Source organism: Lontra canadensis, unplaced genomic scaffold (assembly GCF_010015895.1).
Source record: "Lontra canadensis isolate GAN:19392208 unplaced genomic scaffold, GSC_riverotter_1.0 scaffold1, whole genome shotgun sequence".
In the NCBI taxonomy this organism is placed as follows: domain Eukaryota; kingdom Metazoa; phylum Chordata; class Mammalia; order Carnivora; family Mustelidae; genus Lontra; species Lontra canadensis.
The window spans coordinates 37,709,588-37,727,863 of NW_022630995.1; the positions used below are offsets into that span (position 1 = coordinate 37,709,588).

Here is an 18,276-nt window from a genome sequence, read left to right on the forward strand (position 1 = left end):
ATTTTATTTATTTGACAGAGAGAGATCACAAGTAGGCAGAGAGGCAGGCAGAGAGAGAGGGAAGCAGGATCCCTGCTGAGCAGAGAGCCCGATGTGGGGCTCCATCCCAGGACCCTGAGACCATGACCAGAGCTGAAGGCAGAGGCTTTAACCCACTGAGCCACCCAGGCGCCCCTGTTACATATTATTTTATTAAAAATAACACTCTACAGTTTATTCCCTTACTAGGTTGTTGACATGTTTTTTCTATCACAAGTGAAAAGTATGATTACTTTTAAGGACTTTAAGAAACAAATGTGCACATAAAGTTTCCTGGGAGGAACGACCATTTTTTTTCCTCTAATAAAATAATGATTTGTTCATTCTTACTGAGTGTTTATATTGTGAAGGGTACTTTTTAAATGTTTTAAAAGCATTTTCTCATGAGTACTCCTAATATTCCTAGGAAGCAGGCCCTGTTTTATTCCCCTTCAATAAATGAGGAAACCAGGCTCAGGACTCTTAGATAACTTGACCAAAGTCACGAAAGTGTAATTAACAAGAGAAGATGGTAACTACTGCTTTTCTGTATGGGTTTTTAATTTTTGTAAATCAACCATGCTTTATATTTCAAATTTAAAAGCAGTCTACAGTTTTTTGGACAAATGGTGGGATATCAACAGGGCAGAAAGAGACAGAAATGAGGAAAGAGTGTGAGCTTTGCTTCTTGTTAGCTGTGGGAGGTGGGCTGGGAGAGCCTCCTTTCTTTATTGGTGAGATTAAGCCCCAGGTCCTATGTCATAGGGCTGTTATGAGGATGAAAGATGAGATGCAAATATATAGATTCCTAACATAATGCTTTGGGCATAATAAGTATTAGAATATAAAATAGCTTGTGATAATTTATTCATAGATAAATGAGAATATACAGATAACTGATTTTCAAAACAACTTTTTTTCTGTATTGAGCTAATCTTTCATCAACAGTAGATCAAATGAAGTTGGTTGATTTGGTAATTGTTTGCAGGTGGATATTTAGTATAAGAATTAAAATCGCAAACATTCTTCTTTATATTTCATATGGCTAATAGTAAAACCAGCAAAATATACTTTAAAACACCCCTGGTAGATAAACTTAAAATTATTCTAATTCCTTTTTAAGTGTGTTTTCTGTATATGTAAAATATGTTAGCTTTTCATTAATTTTATTAAATATTACATGTATATATAATTCTCTTTTTTGGTTTTTGTATTTAAGACACATTTGTATACTCAAAGGTTGCAAAGATTTTCTTGTGTGTATTTCCAGGCGTTTTAGAGCTTTAGCAGTGACTTGTAGTTCTAAACACTATTTCAAGTTAATTTTAGTATATAGTATGAAGTAATGGTTGGTATTCACATCTTTTTTTCCATTTTCCCATTTGTTCCTGCAACACTTGTTGAAAAGACTGTCCTTTCCCTATTGAATTGCCTTGATTTCTTGTTCAAAAACTGATAGAGCATAGATGTGTGGGAGATATGTGGTATTTTTATTCTGTTCCATTAATTTATGTTCTTATCCTTTTACCAATAACACATTGGTTTGATTGCTATAGGTTTAGATTAAATATTGGAACTATATAAATCTCCCAGTTTGTTCTTTTAAATATTTATTTGGACCATTCCAGGTTATTTATATGTGCATGTAAATTTTAGAATCACCCTGTCAATTTCTATGTAAAAGCTCACTGAAATTTTGTTTGAGCTTATGTTGACTGTATATATCAATATTTGTAGAATTGATATCTTAATAATATTGAGTCTTCCAGTCCATTAACATGGTATATCTATTCATTTTGTTATATGGTTATATGGTTATATGTTTTGTTATATGGTTTTCAATGTATATATCAGTGTTATATGGTTTTCAGTGTATAGATCAAAGCAGATCATGTCTTGACCTATTTACCCCTTAGTATTTCATGTTATGGGTGTTACTATAAAAATTGTATTTCAAACTATTTTTCCAGTTGCTCAATGCTAGTATTTAGAAATACTATTGAATTTGTTAATATTTTCCCCTTCCTGTGGGACCTTGCTAGACTTTCTTGTTAATTTGGGAATCTTTTTGGTAGGTCCCTTAAGATTTTCTACATAATAGATACCTTCTGCTTGTAAGAGATTTTCCTTTCCAAAGTGCATGCCTTTTCTTTCTTTCACTTACATTGCACTGGTGGGGACCTCTGAAATAATGTGAATGTAAGTGGTGAGAGCAGACCTCCTTGTCTTTCTCTCAATCTTAAGAAAAACCATTCAGGCTTTAACATGAAGTATGGTGTAGGTTTTCCATAAATGCCATTTACTAGGTTGAGGGGTTTTCTTCTATTCCGAGTTTACTGAGAGTCTTAATTGTAAATGGTTGTTGAATCATGTCATTGGTTTCCTGGATCTATTGTTATGACAATGTGATTTTTCTCTTTGATTTTCTTCATTTGGTGAATTACATTGATTTTTCCCATGTTAAATCAGCTTTGGTCTCCTGGGCTAAATCTCATCTGGTTATATTATTTGTATAGGTTGGTTGATTTGATTTGCTAATAATTTGTTAATGAGTTTTGCACCTGAATTCATGAGGCATATTTCTCTAACAGTTATCTGTAGTTTTGTCTTTGACTGGCTTTGTATCTGTAGTACTGACCTTATGGAATGAATTGGGAAATAGTCTCTCCTTCCCTATTTTTTGAAAAAGTTCGTATAGAATTGCTATTATTTCTTCTGAAATGTTTGGTGGAATTCACCAGTGAAATGTCTCAGCCTAGAGTTTTTTGTGGGTAGGTGACTAGTTACTAGATTCAGTTTCTCTAATAGATACAGGGATATTAAAATTTTTGTATTCTTTATTATATTTAATAAATTATGTCTCAGAGAATTTTTCCATTTCATCTAAGTTGTTGAATTTATTGGCATAAAGTATTTTTTTCCTAATAATCTATAAGTATTCCTTTAATGTTTGTAGCATTTGTAGTGATGTCCTCTTTTGTTCCTGATATTGGTAGTTTCTGTCTTGCTTTTATTTTCCTTTCCTGAGGTTTATCAGTTTTATTGCTGTTTTTGAAAAACCAGCTTTAGTTACAATGATTTTAAAATTTTGTCTATATTTTATTTCATTGATTTCTATATTTTTTTTCTTTTTTCGTTTTATATCCTTGCTTGTAGTTTCTTGGGCAGATAGATGTTTAAGAGACATTAAGGACACTCTCTTGATCCTTGCATTTATATTCAAGAATAGAACTCTTGCATATAGTAGTGGGTATTTATTGCAATTGTTTCCAGAGTGTTTTCTTTCTCTGTCATTATTATTATGTTGGATTCTAATTAATTTACCTGAAATCTTTTTCTCCCAGGGCAGCAAATTTTTTGAGAAAAGTCTTAGGTATTTTCATACTGTACTCATATACTCAAAAAGCCAACAAATTTTTGACTCAATGTTGTAAAGCTAATGACCAAAAAAACCTACATAAATACTGAAATCTAGTTAGAAAATTAGTTTCTTACAAGTGTATGGCTAGCAGTTTTGAAATTCCTATGTGCATCCTAGCATTGGGCAATCATATTCATTTACTTTTGGGAATTATAAATGTGGGAGGCAAATGCTTATAAAATCCAGTGAAGTCTCATTAAGGCTACTTAGAAAAACATTTATGGAATTTAGCCATTCTGTTTAATTAAAATCAAATTTGTTTTTCAATAGAAGTATTTTTTTTTCTATCCAGAAGAATGTATGTCTCTACAATTAATCTTTTACTCAGGATAGTAATTTACCTATTTTTGCTTATCTGTTTTAATTTATCTATTTTCCCCCTTTGCTTTAAGCTATTTCCGTGAGAGAAGAAATGTTGCTACCTCAACTGGTAAGTCTGTGACACAGGAAAGTGAATCTCCACATTTAAAGTCTTTGTAAATTAGCATTCATTTTACAGTCCCAACTGTGTCAAAGTTGTGATTTTAAAAAAAGCAGCTCACTTGTGGAGTAGGGAATAATGGGAATAATTGTCTGCTAGGGTTCATAATACATCGGATGCTTTTAAAGGTGAGTGAATAAAAGACAGTAATTTGTACTCAGATTCCTGAAAACCTGTACATACTAATATAAAAATATTTTTTTGCACCAGGCTTCATTTATCATAAGCCACAGTCGAAGGCATTTAACTAAATTAAGTGGTTTCTTTCCATAGATTTATGGAAAGTAATTTTTCCATGGTAACTGGAAAGGGCTGACATTATTTTGGTAAATTGATTATTGACAGGGCTTTTCTTTCTTTTTGAAAATTTTGCTTGTAGAAGTTCAGGAACATTCTTCATAATAATAAGATGGCAAACACTTGGTTACTGACCCTGTAAAAAAATTTGCCATAACAAAATGCAAGTGTTGAGAATTCTTGTAGATCTGTGTAATTCAAGGACAGTAGAAATTCTCTTGAAATAACTTATTTACAGATGTATTAGTGGCTGTGATGTTAGATCATATTAAGTGGATTCTGGTATTTTGAATGATACAATAACTGTTATATTAGTGAACTTCTAATAATTAAGTTGTTGAAAATTATACATCTAATACTTATTTTCTGCCATTAGTACTATTCTCTTATTTAGGAATTAACATTATAAATGGCATTTTGACTATTTGCATCATATGTGGGAAATGTGCTTAGTTATATTAATGTGGATCTTAGAGGTTAGCAAGGACATATATGACACATCACACTTTAGGAAACAGTAATGTGTCTTTGTGGTGAAGTGAGAGGCATACGCAGTGAATTCTATATCAAGAAGACCATAGGAGGAATTGATTGGAGGGTGAAAATCATAAGCATAATTTTGGACTCTCAGAATAAAACTTAAGTTGTGATATTGTTATAAAATAATTAAACACTTGCTTTTAAAAAAATATTTCACATTATTCACATCTTTTCATTCTTATCCTATCATTCCCCTAAAAGATTCAAATGAGGAAAACTCATCTCCCATTTTTCCTTATGGAGAGACCTTTCTCATCCAGAGACTAGAAAATTTCAAGGTTAGTCCCATACATTTACATTTTTTTTCCATATTCAAGTCTTTGCTTTTCTGTCTATATTTGCCTCTTCATTTATTCCTTTAAGGTGTTTGAAAAATGAGTTATATTGAAGAAAGACAGTAAAATTCTGTCAAAAAATTCTGTTCAGTAAAATCCTGGTAAATGTGTATCTTTAAATATATTTTGCAAAAACATGTTCAGTTTCAGGAATACAGAAGGGTGGGTTTTCAGAATTTTCCAACTTTCAGGTTTTTCCAAAAGATAAGTTACTTTAAAGACAAACCCCCAGAGAAAGCAAAAGCAAACAAACAAAAATCCCCTCAATTTTGCATTGCCTTATACCCAAATGTTTACTTCCAGCTATTTATACATTTTATTCAGTTTATCACTTAACCTTTCCTCTTGTGCTCTTGTTGTATTTTATTTCTTGGTTCCAATAAAAGAAGTTGGAAGACAAAAAGTGGCAAAGTAAAAGTGAATAAATTTTGTTCTTGGGTGGCATTTTCTGTTTTTCTTGGTTGAAATGATGAATTAAAATATAATATTGAAAAAGACATCAAAAGACTGCTTTTAATTAGTCTCCCTAATTAAGTTGTTTTTACTGAAAATTGATCTAAGCAGTTAGACATTTGTATAAAAAAACTAAACTCAGATATTGTGGATATTTGTAGACTATTGCTAGCCTAATAAAAGTGTATATAAAAAATCCTAAAAAAAAATATATGTATTTTAATAGAAGAGGTCTATAAAGAATGAATTTTGGACCCATGAAGAAACACTCAAAGGGGAAACAATTACTGAAAGAAACTCTTTTGTCATCAAATCAAGGTATGAGGTCATGATTGATACTGATTAATCCTTTTGAATAAAATGTTATGAGTGTTGACTTCCTGCTCATACAATATTTCTAAGAAAATGGTTTACATTGGTATGTTCAAATCTTTCTAGACGTTTTAGTAACAGCCCTTATTTTAATAATTGAATTTAGAATCTCTAAACTAGGCATATAGTGACATTCGGTGGCACTTTATATTCGTTTTCCTAACTGAAACCACTCTTTCTGTCCCAAAGTGGCAGATATGTTGTGGTGCTCTCCAACTGCACATTAAAGATGGCAAGTTATGTTACTATGAAGGAGAAAGGGGTGGTGCAAAAAATATAAAAATGCTGTGCAGCATTTTTATAAATGTAATATATCCTTCTTATTGGATGTATAACATTGACAAGTGGCTTGACAATAATCCAGTTATTTGGATCACACGTGAAATTAAACAGTGAGGCACCAACTTAAATTTTAGTGTTCTCAGCTTTATTAAAACTCCATGTACTACCTCATTACCAAATGTTCATTTTATTTTTGATTTTTATTCTTCCCTTTCCAAGGCTGACATCGTTGTGGGTTTTTTGTTTTTTGTTTTTAAGAGGAGAAGGGGTGGTGGAGAGAGAGGGAATGCGGGGGAGAGAATCTTAAGCAGGCTCCACCCCCAGTGCAGAGCCTGATGTGGGGGGTTCAGTGTCATGACCCTGAGATCATGACCTGAGCTGAAATCAGGAGTTGAATGCTTAACCAGCTGAGCCACCCAGGAGTCCCAGTTGTAGGTTTTCTTAAGTCAAAACTAAATAATTGAAGACCGTCAGTTAGCATTTGATATGAATGTATTATAATGCAAAACGTGCAAAGGGCCAGATGAAATCATTCCTTTAAGGAAGCAGTAGTTTTTAGAACACTATATCCAGAATGGTGTAATTTGAGCCCTATGCATATCTATTCCATTGATTAGCAAAAATGTCCTTGTAATGAGTTTTTTTTTTTTTTTAAGATTTTATTTATTTATTTGACAGAGATCACAAGTAGGCAGAGAGGCAGGCAGAGAGAGAGGAGGAAGCAGGCTCCCTGCTGAGCAGAGAGCCCGATGTGGGGCTACATCCCAGGACCCTGGGATCATGACCCGAGCCAAAGGCAGAGGCTTTAACCTACTGAGCCACCCAGGCGCCCTTGTAATGAGTTTTATTACACATAAATGACTGAGTGAATCTATTTTGTTATTCCTTAAGTCTTTAGCAATATACTTAGTTATTACGAATGTCTTCTGGTGAATATTATAGGTTATACAGCTTTTACCTTCTGATTGTCTCCTGACTCTTTCTCATTTTCTGGCCAACAGTGTGGTGCAGTTTTTTCTCATTAGTGTTGCAAAATAGTACAGAATCTTTCACCAGCTGAATGTACTCACTATTTTCTGACATTATGATGGAACATAGGATTCTTGGAATTGAATAGCAGAGAGCCAGCAAAGGGCAACCAGTTTGGAAGTAAGATCTGCAGATAGATGAGGTGGTGGTTCACGACGTTGCCTGGGGACTAGACCTTGGGCTGGCTCCATAAGGGTGTTGGTGAAGATATGAAATTGTGATGCAAGGAGTATGGTCAGTCTCCACCCTTACTACCAGTCTGCCCCAGCCCCCTAGAATAAACAGATCAGATTACTGACGTGTAAGAAAAACGGTACTACTTCTAGCAGTGTTCAAATATGTTAGTGTAATAAGAGATTTCTATTTAATTTTTCCAAAAGAATTTAAGAAAATTATCAGATGGATTAATTGAACGCCTAAGACTTTTCTGAGCTTAAATTTCTGTGATTTCTGGGTGCCTGGGTGGCTTATTCAGTTAAGCATCAGTCTCTTGGTTTTGATTCAGGTGGTGATCTCAGTGTCCTGGGATTAAGCCCCACCTGGAGCCCCGAGCTCAGTGGAGAGTCTGCTTCTCCCTTTCTTCCTTCCCCTCCCCCTGCTCACATGTGTGCGTGCGTGCACTTGGGCACGTGTGTGCTCTCTCTTTTTCTCTTAAAATAAGTCTTAAAAAAAAAATTCTGTGATTTGTTGTTTATAAATTTGCAAAGTAACCAGTGGCTTAAATGACATATGGCACTTCGAAATATTAAGACCATTTTTTTCCCTTTAGCATATATGATAACAGGAAGGAGAATATAAGTGAAGACAAAGTGGAAGATATTTGGATACCTCGAGAGGACAAAAATAACCTTCCAGTAGACTCTGCTTCAGAATCAGAATATTCAACAGTAGAAGAATGCTTTCAGAGTTTAAGAAGAAAAAACTCAAAGGCATCTAAATCTAGGACTCAGAAAGCATTGACTATGGACCCCGCCAATAGGCACAGTTATCCATTAAGCTCAACAAGTGGAAATGCTGAGTCCTCAATCGTTTCCTCAAATGCAATATCTCCCTATGCCTGTTTTTATGGATCCTCTGCAAGGAAGGTTAAATCGGGATGGTTAGACAAACTGTCTCCTCAAGGGTATGTCGTTATTAATTTTAACCCTCTAAGTAGCATAAGTTCAAGTTTATCCATTTCTAAACTTGCTGGGTTGCTGCTACTCCTCACCCCTACCCTTCCCCCATGCATACAGACACCGTTTTTAGGGACTTTCAGTGTACTTTTGCAAATGCTGTTCTTCAGACCTGAGGAGGAACATGTGCGATGTATTATATGGAATGCTGAGATAAGGTTCCGAATAGCAAATTGAAACTGAAGTTTGCAGTTTCACATCTACATCCTTAATGTTAGTTTCTAACTTTACACTGACATGCACTGTGTCCCAATTTGTAGCAAAGAAAAACAACAGAGATTGAGTTGGTATTACTAGGCCCACGCTGTTTGGCTTTTGCTCATATTATAACAGTGTTCTGTTTGGGAATACAAGTCTTAATTGTAGTTAGGGAAAGTACATCATTGTTAGACTTCAGGCTTCACTGTTATTGATATATTGTTTTGATTTTTGTATGTTGCACAGAAGGTCAGAGTCCTTGAATATTATACTTTTAAAACAGATTTATCATTTCAGATGTTTACAAAGAAACTTCTGTCCCTTAAGGTTTTACAGTACTGAAAATACTTGGGGGAGGGATTATGTTTAATTAGAATTGTTTTCTGGCATCCCGATTTTTGAATGTCCTTTTGAAATATTTACTTGAAATATTCCTCATGAACTATTAAGTTATTTTGGGATGAAATATATTCTTGTTTCAGTAGTTAATGTAGTGAGACCCTGCAATGTGCTGGTTTTCTTTATTTCCCCCCAAAATGTGCATCATTTCTAGAAAGACTTTGTTAGACCTAAAATAAATTTTATTAGCAGGAAATCACCAGAAGAAACATTAGTTGACTAGTGGGGAACAGATTTTACATTTCTGAAGAAAGTGGAAAAAAAAATCCCAACTTTTTAAGTATATTTTATGGTTATAAATTATATGGTAAAAACTTTATACCGTTGCTTTCTTTTAGCGAATTAGGTGTTGAATAAACTGAAACAGAATACTTTTTAGTACAAGTTATCTTATCTCCTTTCTGGTTACATTAGGGTGACAATGTAGTCAACTAGGCCTACTTTTCATCAGTCATCAGTATTACTGGTAACTACATAGTCTAATAGCAAAGGTATGAGTAAGCACTCTAAGGTACACACAGGTGACATGGAACAGCGAGTTTGAATATTCTCGAATCTTTCATTTCTGTATAGTTTAAGTGTTTAGGGTAATCCTAGTGCTCTCTCCGCTTATACCAGAAGATTTAGCAGATTCTGGGTATAGAGCCCCCAGCAGCTGTGGTTTCCTGCATGATCTCTGATGGTACCTCACTCTCTGCAGTGTTGATCTGTTTATGCTCCAGGCACACTGAAAAAGCTTTAACATCATTGGCTACCTCTGGGACATTTAGTACATTTTTCCTCTCTATTTATCAGAACTCAGACTTGCCATCCTTCCTATTCTGAATCTGCCTAAGGTTAGATGCTGTATGTTGTCTAGATTTATGTTTTTCCATTTTAGGGGAAATGATTGAGTTTTCTGCCTTAACAGTTTTTCTCCTGGATACCAGGATGAGCAAAGATCACAAAATTAAAGGAACTTGTTATATCACCAAGAGGTTAAACTCTTCTACATGATTTTATTGCTATGACTTGAAAAGAAGTATGTTACTGGCCAAGAAGCATGTATTATTTATTATAAGTAGAATTGGAATTTCTCCTTTTCCTAATTGGACTCTGTAGGCTATTGTTAAGGGTGTTTAAGATGCTCATTAATTAGACAAAGTGATGCTTGCCCCCTCCTTAAGCAGAGGTTACTGGGCTTTATTGAACTCATGGTCATATGTCTGTTTGGTGCTGGGGCACTCTGTAGATGGCATTCTGAACTCCAGAGAGAAGGTATTAGCAAACTTTTTCTGTAAAGGATCAGATAAAATACATTTTAATCTGGGTACAGCCTCTGTAGGATATCTGTGGGAAATCAGCAACTGAGCAGTTGTGGCTTGAAAGTAGCGAGAATATATAAACCAATGAATGAGGCTGCGTTTCAATAAGACTTTATTTATAAACACATGATGGGCCAGATTTGGCCTGTGGGCCATAGAGGCATAAAACAGATTAGAGAATTAACTAGAACCTTATACCAGCTTCTTTTTTCCCCCCTGGGCCCCAAGTAGAAAATTATAACTGGATAGATCACAAAATAGGGAAACTGCTTTCTATTATTCTAATAAAGATAGAAGTTCTGAGAAGCAGGAGCCCTTTTTGGGGACCTGTGCCCTTGTCATTCTTTGTCCTGCAATGCTCTTCCCCACAGAGCAATGTGGCTTCTACCCTTCCTCCCTCAAGTTCTTGCTGTTATGTCTCCTTTGCATTGAAGTCCTGAACACTAAAGTTAAAATTATCACTACCTCTCTCCTTCTATGACCCTATCACTCCATTAATTACTTTATTTTTCTCTGTGGGGCTCACATGCTAGATGATTTACGTACACTCCATAGGGATAGTCGTCTGTGTTGGTTTTTGTTTATTGTGAAATCCTCAGCCAGCTAGAATGTAGACTGGCATGTGGCAGATGCTTTTAGTATTTGTTGTTGAGTGAAATCAGTGAGAAAACAAGTGTTAGATATGTTTTTTCTTTAAATTTTTTAAAAATAGTTTTTTATGCATAGGGATTTTATAATAAGAACTGAACTGCAGGGGTGCCTGGGTGGCTCAGTGGGTTAAGCTGCTGCCTTTGGCTCGGGTCATGATCTCAGGGTCCTAGAATCGAGTCCTGAATCGGGCTCTCTGCTCAGCAGGGAGCCTGCTTCCCTCTCTCTCTCTCTGTCTGCCTCTCCGTCTACTTGTGATCTCTCTCTGTCAAATAAATAAATAAAAAAAAATCTTTAAGAACTGAACTGCAAATAGTATGTTGGTTGAAGATCTGGAGGTGCATTGACAGCACTGGTATACAATAACAGTGCAGTGGGCTCTCAGCGTTCTTTTTAGGATTCTCTTTCCCTCTTAAAGACACGTTTTTTCAAAACACAGTTGGAAAACAAAGAGCCATACTCACTTATCCTTCTCCAAATAGTGTTTAAATCTGTCCTCAATCGGGTGGGACATTAAACAAAATAATCAAATTTATAATCTGGGTTTATTTCACATGACTGTCTATTTGCTTTTGCAGTGCAAATGCCACTCCTGAATCAGTGCATAGTATGTGAAAAAATGTCTAATATTTAGTAAGAGAGTAATTGTAACATCATGCAATTAAAGAAACACTAGGACATTTATAGTTGGGCTTAAAGTTATGAACATTCACTTAGCTATTTGTATGATCTAATTATAACATAGCCTGATACTATCAAATTCAAAAATTGTATGGAGGAAACCCAATAAAATGTAGACCTTGCGTCTGTTACTAGTGTTTCAAACAGGTCAAGCAGATGAAAATCTTAATAAATGGTACCTGTTTAACAGAAAAACAAAACAAAACAAAACAAAAAAAAACCAGAACTCACTGGGTTTTGAGGATAAAAAAGCAAGTCTTTTTCCGTCCCTTTTCCTGACTATAACTGATAAGTTGAAAGTCCTCACCCAATGTGAGTGGATGCAAATATGAAAGACTGGATATAATTTATTCCAGCATTTCCTGAGTATGTAACTCAGAGAAAGCATTGTGCAGGTTGCTGTGACGAGAGGCGAGCATCCCTTCTGGGAGGTGCGTATGGTGAAATACCCAAACATTTCTGCAACAAAGGAACCTTTTTGACATTTTTAACTTTCTATTTTCTAAAGTTAATGTGTGTGTTCAGTATAATGCACCATGAATTTTGTAAACATTGCAATGTATCTCAAGGAATTCATATTTTACTTGAGAATATGTTTTATGACCTTATTTCTTATTCAGCGGAATTCCTCTTTAACAAATTATTAACTTTTTCCCCATGGAGAGGCATTGTGTGGTAATCTGAGCCTAGAACAGCAAAAGCTGAGCATGTGAGGCTAACTCAGCAATTTGGATATAGAATGTGCTTAAGAATTTGTGGAGTAATACAAATATATGAAAGATACGTGTGTTCCTTGTCTTTTTTGTGTCTTCCATTTCGGGCAGAAAAAAAGGAAGCAAAAAAAAAAAAAAATACCGAGTCTAGTAATTGGTACAGAAAAGTCCTCAAGAATATAGAATTGTGAAATTACAAAGGGGCTGAGAAAACATTTCTTCAAAGATCTTCTAGAGAGGGGAATTAGCAATTCAGTTGACCTTTGGAAATGGATAAGATTTTAACTGGCATTTTTAGAAGAAATACTTTTCTCGCTAGAGGGAGTGAAAGGGCACTGACATAGGTGATACCTAGAGGTACTGAATTCTGTGAGATGGATAGCAGGGTTTGGTTGGGTTATTTTCTTGGAGATGCAAGATTGAGTTCTAGAACCAGGAGGGAGAAACTACCAGTGGATTGTATGTTCAGGCTGAACAGAGAACTAAGGAAAATGAAGAAGTCAGTGGTCAAATACCAAGAAAAGATCAAATCCCAGATAGAAGTTAAGAGTAGGATCACCCGGAAGCCAACAGTCCATGAGCTGGTGGGAGATCAGAGCTTAGACTGTTGGTGCCTCTGTCAGTGACTGATTTTCTGGCTCATACCCAGCATCTCCAAGGCTGCTTTCATGAAGCAGTTCCTCACCCTGGTACACAAGTGTGTGAGCTCCAGTCCTAGGAATGCTGACCTCTGGTTGGCCTTTATGTGAAAAGCAAATGTAGTGGAAAGTTGACAAGTCTCTCTATCTGACCAGGATGTTATGTACCAATCACCACGTTGAACTTCAAGATGAAGCTTAAATCTTTGATAAAAAGTATCTTGCTGTGCCAAGCAAATAAAAAGCTTCAATATTTTACTTGTAGTTTGAGGAAACAGTTTCTGAGTTTTAGTGTTTATCAAATAACACGACTAATTTCTTTCAGTCTGTTTAGTGGCCAAGAAATGAATGTGAAAGTGTTGGAATCAAACTGAAATTAGAGTCGTAAGCCATCTGTTGGTCATTGGCTGTGTATCCTAAAACCTTCATTTACATAAAAGTATAGGGTCAAGATTTCCTCTGTGGGATCCATTGGAAAATTAGGTAACATTGTGCCTGATACTTAATTGGGGCTTAGTAAAGTGCAGTTACCTTTCTTTTCAGAAGAGCATCACTTTATTTCAGGTGACCTTTGGTAATGTGAAGTTCTAGTCAGTTCTTACCTTGGAAAATATAAAGTAAAGGGAGCATGTGTTCACATTAAACTTTTTAAATTAAGGTTTTGGTGATTGAAAAAGCATATGGTTTAAAGTGTCAGAAAGTTGTACATGGTTTGTTAAAACAAAGCACAACACATAGCAGCTTTCCTTCCCTTCCACTTCATCACAAAAGACAGCTGGTTTCAATTCTTTTAGTAGTTTCTTTGGTTTTTACTTTGTATATCTTAATAATATTAAAAAATTTTTTTTTTATAATTCTTTTTTTCTCAGGTAGGCTCCATGCCCAGTGTGGGGCTTGAACTCATAACCCTGAGATTGAGTCACATGCTCCACAGACTTGGCCAACCAGGCACCCCATCTTAATAATATTTTTATACTATTTTTTCCCCTCACTTTCCAGTTTTAGGGATTATCTACTGAAGTACTACCAAGGAATATAATGTTTATCCATTTTTATCACGGCCCCCACCCCTCTTTCTGGCATATACACGGCTCCTATGTATCATCTTTTTCATATAGTTGTATAAAATAGTAGCTAGATTCTATCTGTATTTAATTTTATAGCCTCATGACTGGACATGCTGCTCGTATGTGAGCTCTGTGACATAGGATTAATTTTTCTTTCATCTGTGCTCTTCAGTTTTCCATGAGATTTATAATTTTTGATTTTTTTAAATTTGTTTTTTTATGTACTTCTCATTCATGGATCCCAAAATTCTTGCTAAACTAAGGACTATAAAACCGTGAAGTAACCAAAATACTTAACAATTTCATCATCAGACAGCCTCCTAAGGAAACTTTAGTTTGGGCTGGTGGTCACCAGATCTGCTGCACCATGAACCAGTGAGCTTTCTGTGGTCCCTTTCATTATTGGCGTGGGGAATCTCTATGCTGAGTGTTTTTGCCTTTCCTCAATCTTGTGTCATTGCCTGCCTGCCAACACACCCACCCATGCTTCCTGGAGCTTCCTCAGAAATGGTGAATTGGAGGGACAGTTTTTTGAGGCTTTGTATATTTGAAAGTGTTACTTTCTTCCTAAGCATGCTTATTGATAATTTATCATGGTTCCAAAATCTTGATGAGAAAGAATACACCCTTCAGATCATCAATCCCCAGTCTTCTAGATCTCTGGTATTATAGAACTGGTATTGAGAAATCCTATTCTCAAGCTTTTCTATGTGGCCTGGTTGTTTTAGTTCTGGGAGATTGTCTTGCTTTATTTCTTTGTTAACTATTCTATTTTTTCTTTCTAAACTTCTTGGTAGTTTGGTGTTGGACCTCCCACACGGAAAGGTTGATAAAAATGTAGCTTTTTCCATTTTCCATTTCTGGGAAGTTTCTTCAATTGTACTTTCTAACCCACTTTTGTTTTTTGTTATCCTACAATTAATATAGAAAGCACCTTCTTTTGACTGTTCTTTTTATAGCTTATTGTTATTGTCCCATGAACACAATATTTTCTGTTATGTTTCTGAAGATCTTAATATATTTTTGAAGCTTTCTTTTCCTGTAGAATCTGTTTCTTTCAGTTTTATTTCTTTTGGGGCAGTGCAAAAGAAATAAAACTTTTTTGGGGGGTCATTCCCCATCTTTTACCTTAGAGGTGTTTTCCTCAAATATTTTATTAATCTTAGGCTGTTTATTTTTAAAGTGAAATCTTACAAAGCCGATTGGAACAGGTTCTGATGAGTCCCGTTATTTATTTCTTATAAGATGTTCTTGCTGGACTTTTCTTAGTATGTTTCCTTGTTGAGTCCTCATGCTACTATCTTTTAAGTGAATCTCTTTCTTTGAGGGTGATAGGACTGGTAAAACAGCTTTTTGGGAGCTTAGTAGGCAAAGTGGACTTTGAATATAAATATGTATGTCACAAACTTTTGATTTTTCTGTTTTGAATACTGCCCCTTACCTCAGTTATATCTGAGCGTCCCAGCCCAGAGACTCTCCCCTGTTTGATTTTCTGCCGTGAATGAAACTCCCCTCTGCTATTGAGCAAGAAGCGGGGCATGTTTCCAGCAGCCTGAAGAGAGGGAGGATTCTGGGATGGAGCAGTGAGGGGCACAGGTTTATCTCTTAAACTGCCTTTCAACAAATCTTCTTATTTTTGGCACCCCCTCTCCTTAGTCATTTCCAGAGTTACTTGATCGCTTCCATCTCCTGAGACTTTGTGAGATTTTGAGGGTAAATTGGTTTTCCTCTCATTTTGATCTGTTGCAGGCTTAGCAGTCAGCTCTCGGAAACTTCCTAAGTCGGGCTCCCATCCTTCCTTCTGCTTTCTTGGTTTCGAATTATTGTTCTTATTGTCTACTTCTCTGGTTAGTGTGGGTTTGTAGGTACTTACTTATTTTTGTTTTTTTAATCCTTTGACGCTTTGGGAGTAGAGGTAAATGCAAGCTTTTAACTGATCATCCTAACTGGGAGCTGGTTTCCTGTGTGTGTATGTGTGCGTGTGTTTACAGAATATGACTGCATAAAGGAAAGAGGTGGGAATCATCTAACGTGCTTTTCATATACCTTGTCATGTTAGCTGTTGGTGGATATTATAGAATTGAGAATGACATTTTAAAAAGAATGTTTTATTATTGACTTCCGAAAGTTCTTTTTAACTTGGAATTTTACATTAAAATAACATTTGTTTTTTCTCATTGAAAGAGGTATAGCAGAGGTAGAAGCTGGGATTTCAGCGAATTTTGGTTTGTTTTTGTTTTTTTGGCCCCGATTCATTTTGGTTCACCTATTCTTGGAAATTGTCATTTTGATATGTTTAAAACTAAGGAAATGAATTTTAGAATAGAGAGGTGCTGGCATTTTACACTTGGTGCTAGCCAAAAGGCTGAGAAGCGATAGTACTGGCGTGTTATACAAATATGATAATTTCTTGCATGTACTTATAAGACACTTCATAACTAATACTGCATCATTTAAAAAGCCTCATACTTAAAATAGTAGGTAAAATAATTACTTAGCTAAATAAAAAATGAGTAATTAGATAAAAATCTGTATTTTTGGAAATTGTGGTAGTTCTAAAATAGTGAGGCTAGAGTAGCCAAAAAGATACAACATGCATATAATTCTTCAGGATTATGTAAACAAGACAGAGGAATCTGGAACACCATGTTGATACCCTTTTCATTAGATACCGTTTAGAATACTTGAGAAGTATGTCTGTGATGATTTAAGTTACCAGATTAATAAAAGCCATAAACGTGACTTAGTGACTTTGAGGTTCATTTCAGTTGCATCATGTTTAATGATGGTTAGGTAGCCTCTGCCACCCTATGTTACTCATTGCTTACTAAACTAGTTTAATTTGGGGACTTTTTTTTTTGAACTAAAATATTAAATCTTTTTAAAGCAAACAAAAAAATCATCCAAAACCCTGTTGACATTTAAGAATGAAATTAAAACAGGAGTACCTTTGTATGCATACTTCATAAATAAAGAATTGTTTAATTCTAATTGTTTGTATATATATTGTTGTTAAAGAATTTTTAAGATACACAGTTTGAGACAACAAAAACTGATATCAGGTGGTAAGGCTGTATTTATGATAGCAGTTGAAACTTTACATCAGCTGCCCTACCAAAGCTCAGGGAAAGAGTTTATAGAAATTCATTCCATAATGTGGCATGAGCTTTATGAATTATTCTAAAAAAGCTTTTTAAAGAAATATTTCCCTTCAGAACCCTAAAAACAAAATAGGATATCGGGGGCACCTGAGTGGCTCAGTGGGTTAAGCCTCTGCCTTTGGCTCAGGTCATGATCTCAGGGTCCTGGCATTGAGCCTTGCATGGGGCTCTCTGCTCAGCGGGGAGCCTGCTTCTCCCTCAGCCTGCCTCTCTGCCTATTTATGCTCTCTCTGTCTCTCTGTGTCAAATAAATAAATAAAATCTTTAAAACAAACAAAACACACACACACAAAAAAACAAAATAGGATAAGATTTAGGCTAACATGTTTCATGTCTCCTCCACCTTTTTTCTGAAGGAATTCTGACGCACTTTGCAAAATTGAACTCACCTATAAAATGAGTAGAGGTCAAGTGTTATCACTGCCTAAAGGGATGTCCAGGATGCCTTGCTACAGAATGTTCTAGTCTGTTTTGCATCATGATTAAGATTGGGGCTGGATTACCTGGATCTGACTCCCAGATATGCTTATTCACTAGTCGTGTGACAAATTATGTAACCTGCCAGTGTCTCTGTGCCTTCATCTATAAAATGGGAATAATAATATTACCTCATATGTCTGCTTGGAGGATTAAATGAATTAATATTTGTGTATGCCTTGCTACAGTGTCTAGAATAAAGCATGACATACTGTTTGCTGTTTTTATTATGAGGTGTATTATGCCAAATAAATTCTTAGTTGAGGCTTTATCATCTCTTTTCTTTGTAATAATTCATTATTATTTCAGATCTAATTTCAGTGCTATGGTAGTAGAAATACAACCGAGGATGGCACTGTATTTCATATCCTGTCTTTATTTTATTAGCATTTACTAAGCAAATTAAGCTATTAAGTGAAATTTAAGGGAAAAGCATAACTTAACCTCAGAGTGAATGTTTAAAATACTTTTGGAACCACTAATTGTGGGTAGTAGATTAATTTTGTATAATTCCAGTGGAATTAGTTGCCTGATATCTAATAGCCTTTTATAAATACGTGAAATATATGACCCTTGCACAGAAAAGA

The 18,276-nt window shown here is 35.3% G+C and overlaps 1 protein-coding gene across 6 annotated transcripts in view; it reads left to right on the plus strand.

Annotated features, from left to right (window-relative positions):
- The window catches only part of ARAP2 (ArfGAP with RhoGAP domain, ankyrin repeat and PH domain 2), a 183,974-nt gene that overhangs the window by 19,917 nt on the left and 145,781 nt on the right, over positions 1 to 18,276 (plus strand). For all 6 annotated transcript variants that reach the window (XM_032853582.1, XM_032853617.1, XM_032853611.1 and 3 more), the window contains exons 3-6: positions 3,832 to 3,869; positions 4,959 to 5,035; positions 5,772 to 5,863; positions 7,998 to 8,351. In XM_032853582.1, the coding sequence (XP_032709473.1) occupies positions 3,832 to 3,869; positions 4,959 to 5,035; positions 5,772 to 5,863; positions 7,998 to 8,351 (561 nt within the window). The remainder of the gene's footprint in view (positions 1 to 3,831; positions 3,870 to 4,958; positions 5,036 to 5,771; positions 5,864 to 7,997; positions 8,352 to 18,276) is intronic.